Genomic DNA, 13,014 nt, shown 5'->3' on the forward strand with positions numbered 1-13,014 from the left:
ACATATAAATCTCTGAAGCCTTTTGGGAACACCAACAAGAAAGATTAGAATCAACTGAAGAGACTGAGATTTCTTGGCAGAGATACAATTTGAACTTGGTCTTAAGAGCAGAGTAGGATTTTGCAGGGTGTCAGCTTTGTCCTCAACTTGCCTTCTGCTCCCTCATCATTTCTCCCCGAACAATGTTGACCCTTAAATCTTTAAGGTTGGTGAAGGCAGAAAGTTTCATCTTCTGTAATCCCTTCCTGCTGAAGAGGGGTGTAGAAATGTCCCTACCTGTGGGTCAGTATTGGTCCACTGGGGAACATATAGGGGAGTTAGGAAAGGTGGAGGCAGCTAGAGGGAAAACCCACCTTAGCTTGACAATAGCCAGGCCTCCAGTATCCTGAAAGTTTCTTTAGCATATGAAGGTCCTTTTGGACATCTCCCTTTTTCCTTACCTCCCCCAACTCTCAAGTATATAATCAGTCATTCCTCACAACCCCAAGGCAGCTCTTTCTGCCCAAGGGTCCGGGCCCCATGCTTTAATAAAATCACCTTTCTGCACAAAAAAAAAAAAAAAAAGAAAGAAAGAAAGAAAAGAAAAGAAAAAAAAAGTACAATTTTGACAAGCAAAAGTTATAAAGCAGTTTGCTTTTGTATCAGCATCACCATGTAGTAGAACATCTGATGTGTGGCCATTAAACTAAAAAGACTAGAACTCTCCATTATTGATTAGCTTTGTTTTACTGATTAGCTTTGAAACTTGTACTTCCCCCAAAGTATTAAGCTATGAATTACTAGTAAAAGAATTTGTGGATTTTTCCCCTATTATATTTCTGTTTTGCCTCTGCTATTAGTCTCATATACTTCGAAGGTATGTGAGTGGTATACTTGCCCCTGTTATCTGTCCCTCAAGGTCCTACACATACCAGAAAAGAGAGTATATTTCAGAGCTTAATTGAATAAAGTCATTGCCATTTGCTCTGTAGCAGTGGGCCCGCCGGCTTACTGAAGACTCAACCTACGTCTTACTGAGTACTTGCCAAGTACTAGGCATTTTACCCGTCTTCTCCCTAATTATCACATCTGCATGATGGATAGAATCCCTGTTTTCCAGATGAAAAATACTTTTCTGAGCCTTAGTTATTTGCCCGAGATCACACGGCGTGTTAAGAGGTGGCACCAGGAGTCAAAGCCAGGACTGCAGTCCGCAATCTTCCCACTAATGAGCCTGTTCATTGCCGCTCCTTCTTCTCCATGATTTGAAGAAGCATAAGGGTTTAGGGGAAACAAAACCATGTTGCTAGACCCTAGCCTATAGGGAGATGGCTAGAAAGTTAATTTATGGAAGCATTTGTGGAGGACCTCGAGTACTAGGCAAAAAGTTGAGTTTATCCAGTTGACAGTGAGAAATCACTGATATTTTTGTGAGTAGGAGGAAGAACCTAGGAAGAAAGTGATGTTGGGGGGTGATTAGGTACTGGTAGAAATGTAAGTAATAGAAGTGATGTATTTTCCCCCCACTGCCAGGCAACAGTTGAAGAGAAGTGTGGGATTTGCAACGGGAAGATGCTTTATTGGAACAAGATCAGCATAGTTATACCTCTGAAAACGTACCTACAAAATTGGTGACAGTGGCCGTGTGTAGGGTGGGAGACTGGGAGACAAGGGTAAAGGAAGAATTTGCTTTGTGCTGTTCATATATTACTCTTCCTATATTCATATACTAAAATAAATGTTTTTTTAAAACTCGAAAAATAATTAAATGTTTGAAAAAACTAAGCAGAAGATTGAGCAGATGATAAGTGATAAGACTGGTACAAGGCGTAGCATATATAGAAGAAGAAAGGAGGCTATTTTATCTTTTCAGTGAGCCATTGAGGGAATTCAGGCAGTGGGATTGATTCCTAGCAGATGGATTTCCTGTGACTGATTAAAAGACAAGGGAAGGAAATCATGTGTGACGGTGTGTTGCCCTGTAATCAGGTGTCACCTTCACCCGTGCCGGTCAGCACCGGGTCCCTGGCATTAACGGACGACTCCAAAGGAAGCCGGATTTTCCTTATCCCTCTTTCTACTCCAGCTGCTTTTTATTTTGTTAACAGCTTTATTGAGGTATAATTTAGGCCATAAAAGTCACCGATTTTAAGTGAACAGTTCAATGATTTTTGGTAAATTTACAGAGTTATGTAGTCATCACTGCCATCCTGTTTCAGAGTATTGGCATCACCCCAAAAAATCCCCATGCTAGCTTGCAGTCAGTCCCCATTTCCACCCCTGCCCCCAAACAGCCAGACATCTTTCTTCTGTCTCTGCAGATCTGTCTCTTCTGGACATTTCATAGGAATGCATTCATAAAATAATGTAGCCTTTTGTTATAGCTTCTTTTACGTATCATCCTGTTTTGAGGTTTATCCGTGTTGTTGCTTGTATTCATAGCTTACTGTTTTTATTGCTGAACACAGTAAACAGAATTCCACTGTATGGTTATATTGCTATGAACATTTGCATACAGATCTTTATGTGGACCTAACCATTCCTTCCTCTTAAGAAAACTGCTAGGAGTAGGGGCGCCTGGGTGGCTCAGTGGGTTAAAGCCTCTGCCTTCGGCTCAGGTCATGATCCCAGGGTCCTGGGATCGAGGCCCACATCAGGCTCTCTGCTCCGAGTAGGGCCTGCTTCCTCCTCTCTCTCTGCCTGCCTCCCTGCCTACTTGTGATCTCTGTCTGTCAAATAAATACATAAATAAAAATCTTTTTAAAAAAGAAAACTGCTAGGAGTAGAGTGGCTGGATTGTATGGAAAAATTGAATTTAATTTTTTTTTTAAGATTTTATTTATTTATTTGACAGAGCACAAATAGGGGGTGTAGCAGAGGGAGAGGAAGAAGCACAGACTCCCCACTGAGCAAGGAGCTCCATATGGGGGTCTCTGTCCCAGGACCCCTGAGATCATGACCTGAGCTGAAGGCAGATGCTTAACCAACTGAGTCACCCAAGCACCCTCACTTTTTTTTTTTAATGAAAGCACCAAACTGATTCCCAATGTGGGTACTACATTTCCACAACAATGTATGAGAGTTCCAGTTTCTCTACATCTTTATGAAAACTTGTTATTGTCTGTCTTTTTTATTATAGTCATTCTGATAGGTATGTAGTGATTTCTCATTGTGGTTTGAATTTGCATTTCCCTAATGACTGATGATCCTGAGCATTGTTTCACGAACTTATTAACCATTAGTATATCTTATTTGGTGAGACATCTATTCAGATACTTCTTAGAATTGTATTATTTTTTTTCTCATTATTGAGTTGTGAGAGTTCTTTACGTAGTTCTGGATACAAATCCTTTATCAGATAAATGATTTTTAAATATTTTAAAATATTTCTCCCAGTCTGTGTTTTGTCTGTTCTCGCAGTAATTTTTTTTTTAAGATTTCTTTATTTATTTTAGAGCAAACAAGGGGAGGGGCAGAAGGAGAGAGAGAATCCTGAAACAGACTCCACGCTGAGCACGGAGCCCAATTTGGGACTTGATGCTAGGACCCCGAGATCATGACCTGAGCCAAAAAGAGTCAGCAGCTTGGGGTGCCTGGGTGGCTCAGTGGGTTAAAGCCTCTGCCTTCAGCTCAGGTCATGATCCCAGGGTCCTGGGATCGAGCCCCACATCGGGCTCTCTGCTCAGCGGAGAGCCTGCTTCCTCCTCTCTCTCTGCCTGCTTCTCTGCCTACTTGTGATCTCTGTCTGTCAAATAAATAAATAAAATCTTTAAAAAAAAAAAAAGTCAGCAGCTTAAGTGACTGAGCCACCCAGGTGCCCCTGTTCTCTCAGTATTTTGAAGCACAAAAGGTTTTAATGTTGATGAAGTCTAATTTATCTTTTTTTTTTCTTTTGCGGATTGTTCTTTTGGTGTCATATGTAAGAACTCTTTGTCTTACTCAAGGTTATGAAGATTTTTTTTTATGTTTTCTTCAAACACTTTATCAGTTGCTTTTCGTTTTGAAAGACAACTCTAGGAGCACCTAGATGGCTAAGTCAATAAGCACCTGCCTTGGCCCAGGTCATGATCCCGGGGTCCTGGAATTGAGCCCTACATCCAATGGGCTCCCTGCTCAACAGGGAGTCTGCTTCTAGCTCTCCCTCTGCCCCTCTGCCTGTTCATGCTCTCTCTCTCAAATAAATAAATAAAACCTTTAAATAAAAATAGACAGTTTTATTTGTTTGTTTAAAAAACTCTTAATGTTTATTGAATTCATGTTTTAATAAACATAAAGAAGTGTTTCAAGTGTTTCTACTGTCCATACTATGTATATATATTTTTTTAATCACCTGGAGTCCAGTTTTATATAAGTCCATCTTTCCTAAGGTAGCTAGATAACCAGTTTGTTGAACAGTTGGTCACTGGATAAAATAACTCCTCCTTCTTCCACTTCCCCATAGTGTATCAAGACATTCCCCTTGATGCCATGCTTAAGGGAAGGTTATTTCCTTTTGAATTCTATTCTGCAGGTCAGGTCACCTGTCGATGGCTGCATGGAGCTAATGCCTTCCAGTCTGAACACCTCAACTTACAGAAAGCACGTCCTCTCACTTTCCATCCACAAACCTCATCGTATAGTCTTATGATAACTTTCTTGCTAAAAACTCCTCTGGATTTTTTGCTAAGTTGTTACAAAGGAATAAGAATTTCGTGACTGGCATCATCTTTTCTTTAAGGACACCTATCTAAATTGTGAGCTCTATAAAATGTCCAAGGCCCATGTCCAAAGCAATTTTATTTCCCTCACTGTTCCTAGCATAGTGCTGAGTTGTTAGGAAGTGCTCAATAAATATTTTTTATTATATCTATATAATAAAAGGTAAAATGTTTTGTATTTCAATTTAATAATGGCATTAATGTGATTTGTATCCCACTGTTTTTCCAAGTCATCAAATGAATAGCTGTTCAATTCAGATTTTTCACTCTGTCCTTAAATAATTCTCAGCATGAGTACTGTGGCCTCTTGTATTTGATGTTTCACAATAAATTTACTAGCAAACATTAGAGCTTATATGTCAGAGTAGGTAGTATTTCCTGTACCATGTGCTTTATTTTAGGAATTTTACTTTAACCATTTTTAAGTGTATAGTTCGGTGGCATTAAGTACCTTCATACTGTGTACAAGCATCACCACCATCCATCTTCCCACATTGAAACTCTGTACCTGTTAAACAACAATTTCTGGGGCACCTAGCTAGCTCGGTCCATAGAGCATGGATCTCGGGGTCATGAGTTCAAGCCCCATGTTGGGCAAAGAGCTTACTTTAAAAAAAAAAAAAAGTCCCCATTCCTCCTCCCTCCCCCACCCAGTCCTGGCAACCACCATTCTACTTTCTGTCTCTGTAAACTTAAATAATCTAGGTACCTCATATAAGTGGAATCATATAGTATGTGACCTTTTGTGACTGGCTTGTTTCACCTGGCATAATGTCCTCGAGGTTCATCCGTATTGTAGCTTATGTCAGAATTTCCTTCCTTTTAAAGGGTGAATCATATTCCATTTTGTTTATACATTCATCCATCAGTGGACACTGGGTTGAAATGTGAAATCCCTCACATTTCAACCACTGCATGTCTTTTGATGGAGGGCGGAGAAGATAGTATTAGTGTATCCATCCACAAGCAGGTGATATTATAGAGCCTGTACTTCTGGTCCAGGAGAATTCTCCTCTCTAAGGTTGATGCTAGCCTAGTGTTTCCATTAGATAGCATACTAAGGCATTCATATAAGGAATAAGTCCTATCTCCGGATGCTCTAAGTCAAGGCCAAGAGAATGGCCTCAAGTTAGGGAAAAACTGTTTACTATAAGCCTTCCAGTTCACTGCCAAAAATTATGGAACTTGGCACATAATAGGTAGTCCATAAATGTTTGAATGCGTAAATACAGATGTACCACTGTGCATAATTGCCAGAAACTGGTAACAGTCCAAACAGAATGGTTAAAAAAAATGTGGTATATTCACACAACAATAAAAATGAGTTAACTACAGAATACAAAACATAGACAAATATTAAAGAGAGAAGCCATATATAATAGGATGCATACCATGTGATTCCATTTATGAAGTTCAAAACAAGCGTAATTGAACTGTTTCTGTTTGAGGATGCATGAATAGATAGTAATGCTATTTTTTTTAAGATTTTATTTATTTATTTATTTGATGGAGAGAGAGAACACAAGCAGGGGAAGCAGCAGGCAGAGGGAGAGGGAGAAGCAGGCTTCCTGCTAAGCACGGAGCCCACCACAGGGCTCCATCCCAGGACCCCAGGATCATAACCTGAGCCGAAGGCAGATGCTTAACCAACTGAGCCACCCAGGCGCCCCAATAGTAGCACAATTTTTTAAAAAGGCAAGGAAGGCAATGAATCCACTTAAAGTCAGAATAGTGATTAACACTGAGTAAAGGGGCTTATGACTGAGACGGGATATCTCTAGGGGAGACCCGAAGGCTTCAGGGATGCTGGTGATAGTCTGTTCCTTGACTTCAGTGGAGGTTCTATGGGTGTTCATTGTACAGCAGTTTCTTGTACATTTATATTTTATACAGCTTCCTATATGGTCATCATAGTCCACAATAAAAAGTTTTTTAGCTCCTATTATTCTAGGGAAAATTATAAAAGATAGTGTGACGTAATCATACATACAGTATTTTAGCTCTTTGTTTGATTGATTAAATGAGAAAGAGACCATTGACCCAGTTCGGAGAGTACCAGAAAAGAACTGTATACTGTCAGTAATGAAGTTTCCTTATTTGTAAGTTCCCCATGTGGATTGCAGGGCTCTCTAGTTTGGGGAAATGGAGATTGGAAGAGGGGCAGTGCTCAGTAGAGGCCAGTCAGCATGGGCAATGTTAAGGACCTGATGCTTCATTAAAAGGCATTCACCTCAGCTTCTCTCCAGTGTTACTCACCTCTTAGAAATTGTATTCATTTCCATCACAGCATGATGTGTGAGAAGTGGGAAATAGTCAAATAGGAGCAATCCTAACCCTGTAGGGAGACTCCCTTGCCCATCGTTATACAGCTACTCTCTCTCGAGCCGTCAGAGAAAGTCAAATCAGAGATCAGCAAATCCTAGAAGCAGCTTTTGAAAAGAGCTTCTTCATTCAGAGAATTTCATCCAATTAAAGTTAAGTGGCAAATTGCTTCGTTAGTAGCTTTTGGATTGACATAATGAACAGCTTCCCAAGTCAAACCATTCGCCTGTGTATCACTGACTCTGGTGATTTTTTAATTAACTTAAGCCTCAAAAAGCTTAGCTGGCCTAAGGGTAGATTATTAAAATGGAAGTCCTGACTCCAGTCCAACCTGCTAAGGTGTATAATGTGTAATAGAGCAAGAGGCTAAAGCTCATTTAGGAAATGTCATAATAGATACTGTGACTAATTGGAGGGCACACTTAGAAATATTTTCATTAAAGATATCCAGCCTTCACTGTAAACAGCTTCATGTCAGATTTTACATGGGAGGGGAAAGCGATTAGCCAGCTTGCCTTTCTCAGGGTAAAATTCTAGAGTTGTGTTCCCTTGTTGTATACAAATTAGGCATTTCTTGATGAATTTATGCAGTTTCTGTTCCAAACATAGCATAAATTTCTGACTTATAGACATGAATAACTGCCTACTTCTTTGCATTTTGAGCTGCTTTTTGTTACAGGTTCCTGCCTGATCTTGCTGTCTCTCTCCTTTCAGGGTCTGACATTTCAGGAAGTGGAGAACTTCTTTACTTTCCTAAAGAATATTAATGATGTGGACACTGCATTAAGCTTTTACCATATGGCTGGGGCATCTCTCGATAAAGGTAACGAAACCCAAAAATGTTTTCTTGAGGGTATAAACATTGAATCTGTAATCTGTTAGGTGACTACCCTTCCTTAACAGTAATAGGAGTTTCTCTTGACATTATTTTTTATTTGTTTCCTTTTGTTGCCATTGCCTGAGGCTTGCATTTCACCCTGAGTGTCCAAGCTTAGCAAATGTATTTTCTTGTGTCAAAGGCTGTGGTCAAGGCAGACGCCATCTTTAGAAACTTTGGAACTTCTCTCATTGGAGGCAGAGTCATGACATATTTAATATGAAGCTGAAGTCAGTATGCATTCCAATTCATTCTTTGGTGGGAAGCAGTGGTTTGGTTTATTTCCTGTGTTCACGTGGTTTAACATGGTTTTTTGCTTTGTTTTTTAGATAAAATCATGGCTCAGAACAGCTACCCCCCACCCCCCAAACTGGCTTACTTCCTACAAATTCAGTGTGACTTAGTACAGGCAATGTGAGAGAGCAGGGGAAGTGAAAACATAATTTTTCCCCCAACATTTTATTATGAAAAAGTTAAAACATTGAGAACAGTTGAAGTAAGCATTCAGGGAACATCCATACACCCACTTCAGTTAACATTTTTCTGTATTTCCCAGATAGTATCTCTGTGTATGTATTCATCCCTCTATCAGTCTTATTCTTTGATGCACTCAAAGTAAGTTGTAGACATCAGCATGTCTAAATACTTCAGCATGAACACTAACTGAAGTCCAGTATTTTGTTTAAAGTTCCTTTGTGCCCCTTCATATTCTTTTTCTGCCCCCATGCATGGAGACAACCTTCATCTGTGTATTTTTCTACCATAGATTAATTTTGTTTGTTCTAGAGCTTCTTACAAATGGAATTATCCGATGTATAATCTTGTAAAGTTTCTCTCAGCGTGTTTTTGAGATCCATCCATATTGTCATGGGCAGAGTAGTTCGTCCCTTTTTTGAGTGGCAATTTGTTGGGAGGACGGCTCCACAATCTGTCCATTCTTCTATTGGTTACCTTACCTGTTCCCAGTTACTGGCTATCTTGAATAAAGCTGAATATCCTTGTGTTAGTCTTTTTCAGGACATGTCTTGCCGTTTTTCTCAGATAAATCCCTAGGAATGAATTGCTGGGTCCAGGGGAAGGTATTTAGTTTTTTTTTTTTTAAACTGTCATTCCGTTTTGCATGGTGTTTTTATATTCCCACCAGCAGTGACAACAGTTCGTGTTGTTCCACATTCTTGTCCACAGGTTGGCAGTATTCTGGAGTGTAGATAAAGACATCTCATTTTGGTTTTCTTTTGTATTTCCTTGATGACTTCTGCTATTGAGCAGCTCTTTTGTGTTCTTATCTTTCAGATATCTTCTTCGGTGATGTGTCTGTTGAAATATTTTGCCCATTTTTATTAGTTGCCTGTCTTATGATTCACTTATTGAAGTTCTTTTTTTTTTTTTAAGATTTATTTATTTATTTGACAGAGAGAGACGGATCACAAGTAGGCAGAGAGGCAGGTGGGGGCGGGGGGAAGCAGGCTCCCCGCTGAGCAGAGAGCCCAATGCGGGGCTCGATCCCAGGACCCTGAGATCATGACCTGAAGGCAGAGGCTTAACCCACTGAGCCACCCAGGAGCCCCTACTGAAGTTCTTGATACATATTAGGATACTAGTGCTTTATCAGTTACATATATTGTGAATATTTTTCTAGACTGTGACTTGCCTATTCACTTTCTTTTTTTTAAGATTTTATTTATTTATTTGACAGAGATCACAAGTAGGCAGAAAGAGAGGGGGGAAGCAGGCCCCCTGCTGAGCAGAGAGTCTGATGTGGGGCTCGATCCCAGGACCCTGAGATCATGACCTGAGCTGAAAGCAGAGGCTTAACCCACTGAGCCACCCAGGCACCCCCCGCCTATTCACTTTCTTAAAGGTCTCTTTTTCATTTGCAGAAGTTTTCTTTAATTTTGTCTGAAGTCTAATTTATTGAATTTTTATTTTTTAATCATTACTTTCTACTCCTAATAAAACCTTGATCTACCCCCAAACTGTGCAGATAGTCTGTATTTTCTCCTACAAGCTTTAGCACTTCAGCGCTTACGTGTCTTATATGATCCACTCAAATTAATCTCTATATATGGTGCGAAGGAGAGTGTTCCACATAGATACCCAGTTGAACCAGCACCATTTGCTGAAAATGCCCTCCCTTGTTTAGCTTTGGCACCTTTATCAGAAATCAAATTACCTTTTAAGTGTAGATCTGTTTATGAGCTCTCTGTTCTGTTACACTTATCTATAAGGTCTCTACCCATGCTCAGTCTGATTACTGTAGCTTTATAGGAAGTCTTGAAGTGTCAGGTATTATTAATCTCTCAACTTCCTTCTTCTTTTTCAAGATTGCTGTAGATATTTTAGGTCCTTTGTATTTCCACTTAAATTTTAGAATCAGCTTGTCGTTTCCTATGTAAAAAAGAGGTAGAATTGGGGCGCCTGGGTGGCTCAAGTCAGTTAAGCATCTGCCTTCAAGTCAGGCCATGATCTTGGGGTCCTGGGATCAAGCCCCATGTCGAACTTCTTGCTCAGTTGGGAGTCTACTTCTCTCTCTCTCTCTCTCTCTCTTTCTGCCCCTCCCCCCAACTCGTGTATGGACTCTTTCTCTCTCTCTCTCACTCTCTTTCTAATAAAATCTTAAAAAAAAAAAGGTGGGATTGTGATTACAATAACATTGACTGTATATTAATTTGGAGAGAATTGACGTATTAGCGATATTGTGTCTTTCGATTCATGAGCATATTATAATACCATCTCTTCATTTTTTTAGATCTTCTTAGATTTTTCTCAGCAGTGGTTTTGTAGTATTAAGTAGACAAGTCTGGCACATGTTTTTAGAAATTTATGCTTAAGCATGTTATGGTTTTGATACTATGGAATCATAGTATCATGGTTTTGGTACTATGGTATCATAGTATCATGATTTTGATACTATGGAATTTTGTTTCATTTTCCAATTATTTGCTACTGTTACTAAAATACAATTGGTTTTTGTATATTGATCTTGTACTCTGCAATCCTGCTAAATTCACTCACTGTTCTAGTTGTTTCATAGATCCATTAGGTTTCTCTATATAGGCAGTTGTCACCTGCAAACAGATAGTTTCACTTCTTTTTTGAGATTTTTGCCTTTTTTTCTTGCCTTGTTGAACTTGCTTCAACCACCAGTATGACATTGAGTACAAGTAGTAAGAGAAGGCATCCTTGATCCTTGACTCCTAGATTTTAGAGGAAAAGCATTCAGTATTTCATCGTTGAGTTAGATATTAGACTGCGGATGCCCATTATCAAATTAAGGAAATTCCTTTCCCTTCCTAATTTTAAAAAAGGTTTTTATCATCAGTGGCTATTGAGTTTTGTCAAATACTTTCCCTGTGTATATATATTAAGGATTATTTGACTTTTCTCCTTTATTTTGTTAATATGATAGATTACCATAAGGGATATGATTATCCCTTACTGTCCTGAAATAAACCCAGCTTTGTAATAATGTATTATTAGGCTTTTATATATTGTGAGATTTGATTTGCTAACATTTTATTAAATATTAAGGGATATGGGTCTGTAATTTTATTTTTTGTAATATCTTTTCAGGTTTTGTACTGTTCTCATAAAATGAATCAGGGAGATTTTTCTTCTTTATTTTCAGAAAGTTTGTGAAAGATTACTGTTCTTTCTTTCTGAGCATTTTGATAGAATTTACCAATGAAACTATCTGGGCCTGCAGTTTTCTTTATGAGAAGGTTTTGGTAACTTAATTTCTTTGATAAAAACATGGGTATTCAGAGTTTGTGTTTTGTCATGTGTGAATTTTGATAAGTTGTGGGGTTTTTTTCATCTAAATTATTGAATCTATTGACATTTCATCTAAATTATTGAATCTATTGACAAAAAGTTGCTCATAATATTCCATTACTATCCTTTTACAATCTAGAATCTGTAGAATCTGAAATCACCTTTTTCCCCTAACCTTCGTGAATTACAGCTTCTATCTTTTTTTTTTTCCTTCTTAGTCTATCTAGGGGTTTGGCAATTTTGTTAAATTTTTCAAAGAACCAATTTTTGACTTTGCAGTATACATTATTTTGCTTTTCTTTTTCTAGCTTTTGATGGAACTTTATCTACTTTTTCTTTTTTTTAAGATTTGATTTACTTGAGAGAGAAAGAACACAAGTGGGGGTGGGAGGGAAGGAGAAGGAGAGGGTGAAGCAGACTCCCTGCTAAGCAGGGAGCCTGACTCCGGGCTTGATCCCAGGCAGACAGACTGAGCCACCCAGGCACCCTTTACCTACCTTTTCCAACCTTTTCCAAGATAAGCTTTTGAAGCTATAAATTTATTTCTTTGCTTCATGAATTTTGAGCTCTGGTGTTAAGAGAATATATATTTATTGATTAGGATTATTTTGCTTTCCTTATGAATTGACCCTTTTATCATTATGAAATGTTCCCCCTTTATCTTTAGTAATATACCTTTTTTAAAAAATCTATTTTAGGGGCACCTGGGTGGCTCAGTGGGTTAAAGCTTCTGCCTTCGGCTCAGGTCATGGTCCCAGGGTCCTGGGATCGAGCCCCGCATCGGGCTCTCTGCTCTGTAGGGAGCCTGCTTCCTCTTCTCTCTCTGCCTGCCTCTTCATCTGCTTGTGATCTCTCTCTGTCAAATAAATAAATAAATCCTAAAAAAAAAAAATTAAAAAAAATCTATTTTATCTGATAGTGGTATAATTACTCCAGCTTTTTTTATGGTTATTATTTGCATAGTATGTCTTTTTCTATTCTTTTATGTTCCACCTATCTGTGTCTTTAGATAAGTATATCTCTTCCAGACATATAGTTGGATCTGGTGGCCTGTTAGGTATATCTCTTTGCATTTCATATCTTAATGGTTTCTCTAGAAATTATAACATTTCACAGGTCACTTAAAGTTAGTAGTGTGCCACTTCCAGTGAAGTATAAGAACCTTGCAGCCAAATAGTTCCATTTACCATCACCCTGTGTTTTATGCTATAGTTGTCATTTGTGTTTCTTCTGTGTATGTTATAATCCCTACAATGCAATATTAGGATTCTTGCTTCCAACAGTTTTTAAGAAATAAAGAGAAAAAAAATCTTTTATACTTACCCACATTTACCATTTACTTGTATTTACCATTTTGAGTGCTTT

The 13,014-nt window shown here is 38.6% G+C and overlaps 1 protein-coding gene across 3 annotated transcripts in view; it reads left to right on the plus strand.

Annotated features, from left to right (window-relative positions):
* The window catches only part of MICU1 (mitochondrial calcium uptake 1), a 253,080-nt gene that overhangs the window by 215,279 nt on the left and 24,787 nt on the right, over nt 1-13,014 (plus strand). For all 3 annotated transcript variants that reach the window (XM_080822562.1, XM_080822560.1, XM_080822561.1), the window contains one exon: nt 7,713-7,821. In XM_080822562.1, the coding sequence (XP_080678688.1) occupies nt 7,713-7,821 (109 nt within the window). The remainder of the gene's footprint in view (nt 1-7,712; nt 7,822-13,014) is intronic.

Source organism: Martes martes (genome assembly GCF_963455335.1).
Source record: "Martes martes genome assembly, chromosome: 14".
In the NCBI taxonomy this organism is placed as follows: Eukaryota; Metazoa; Chordata; class Mammalia; order Carnivora; family Mustelidae; genus Martes; species Martes martes.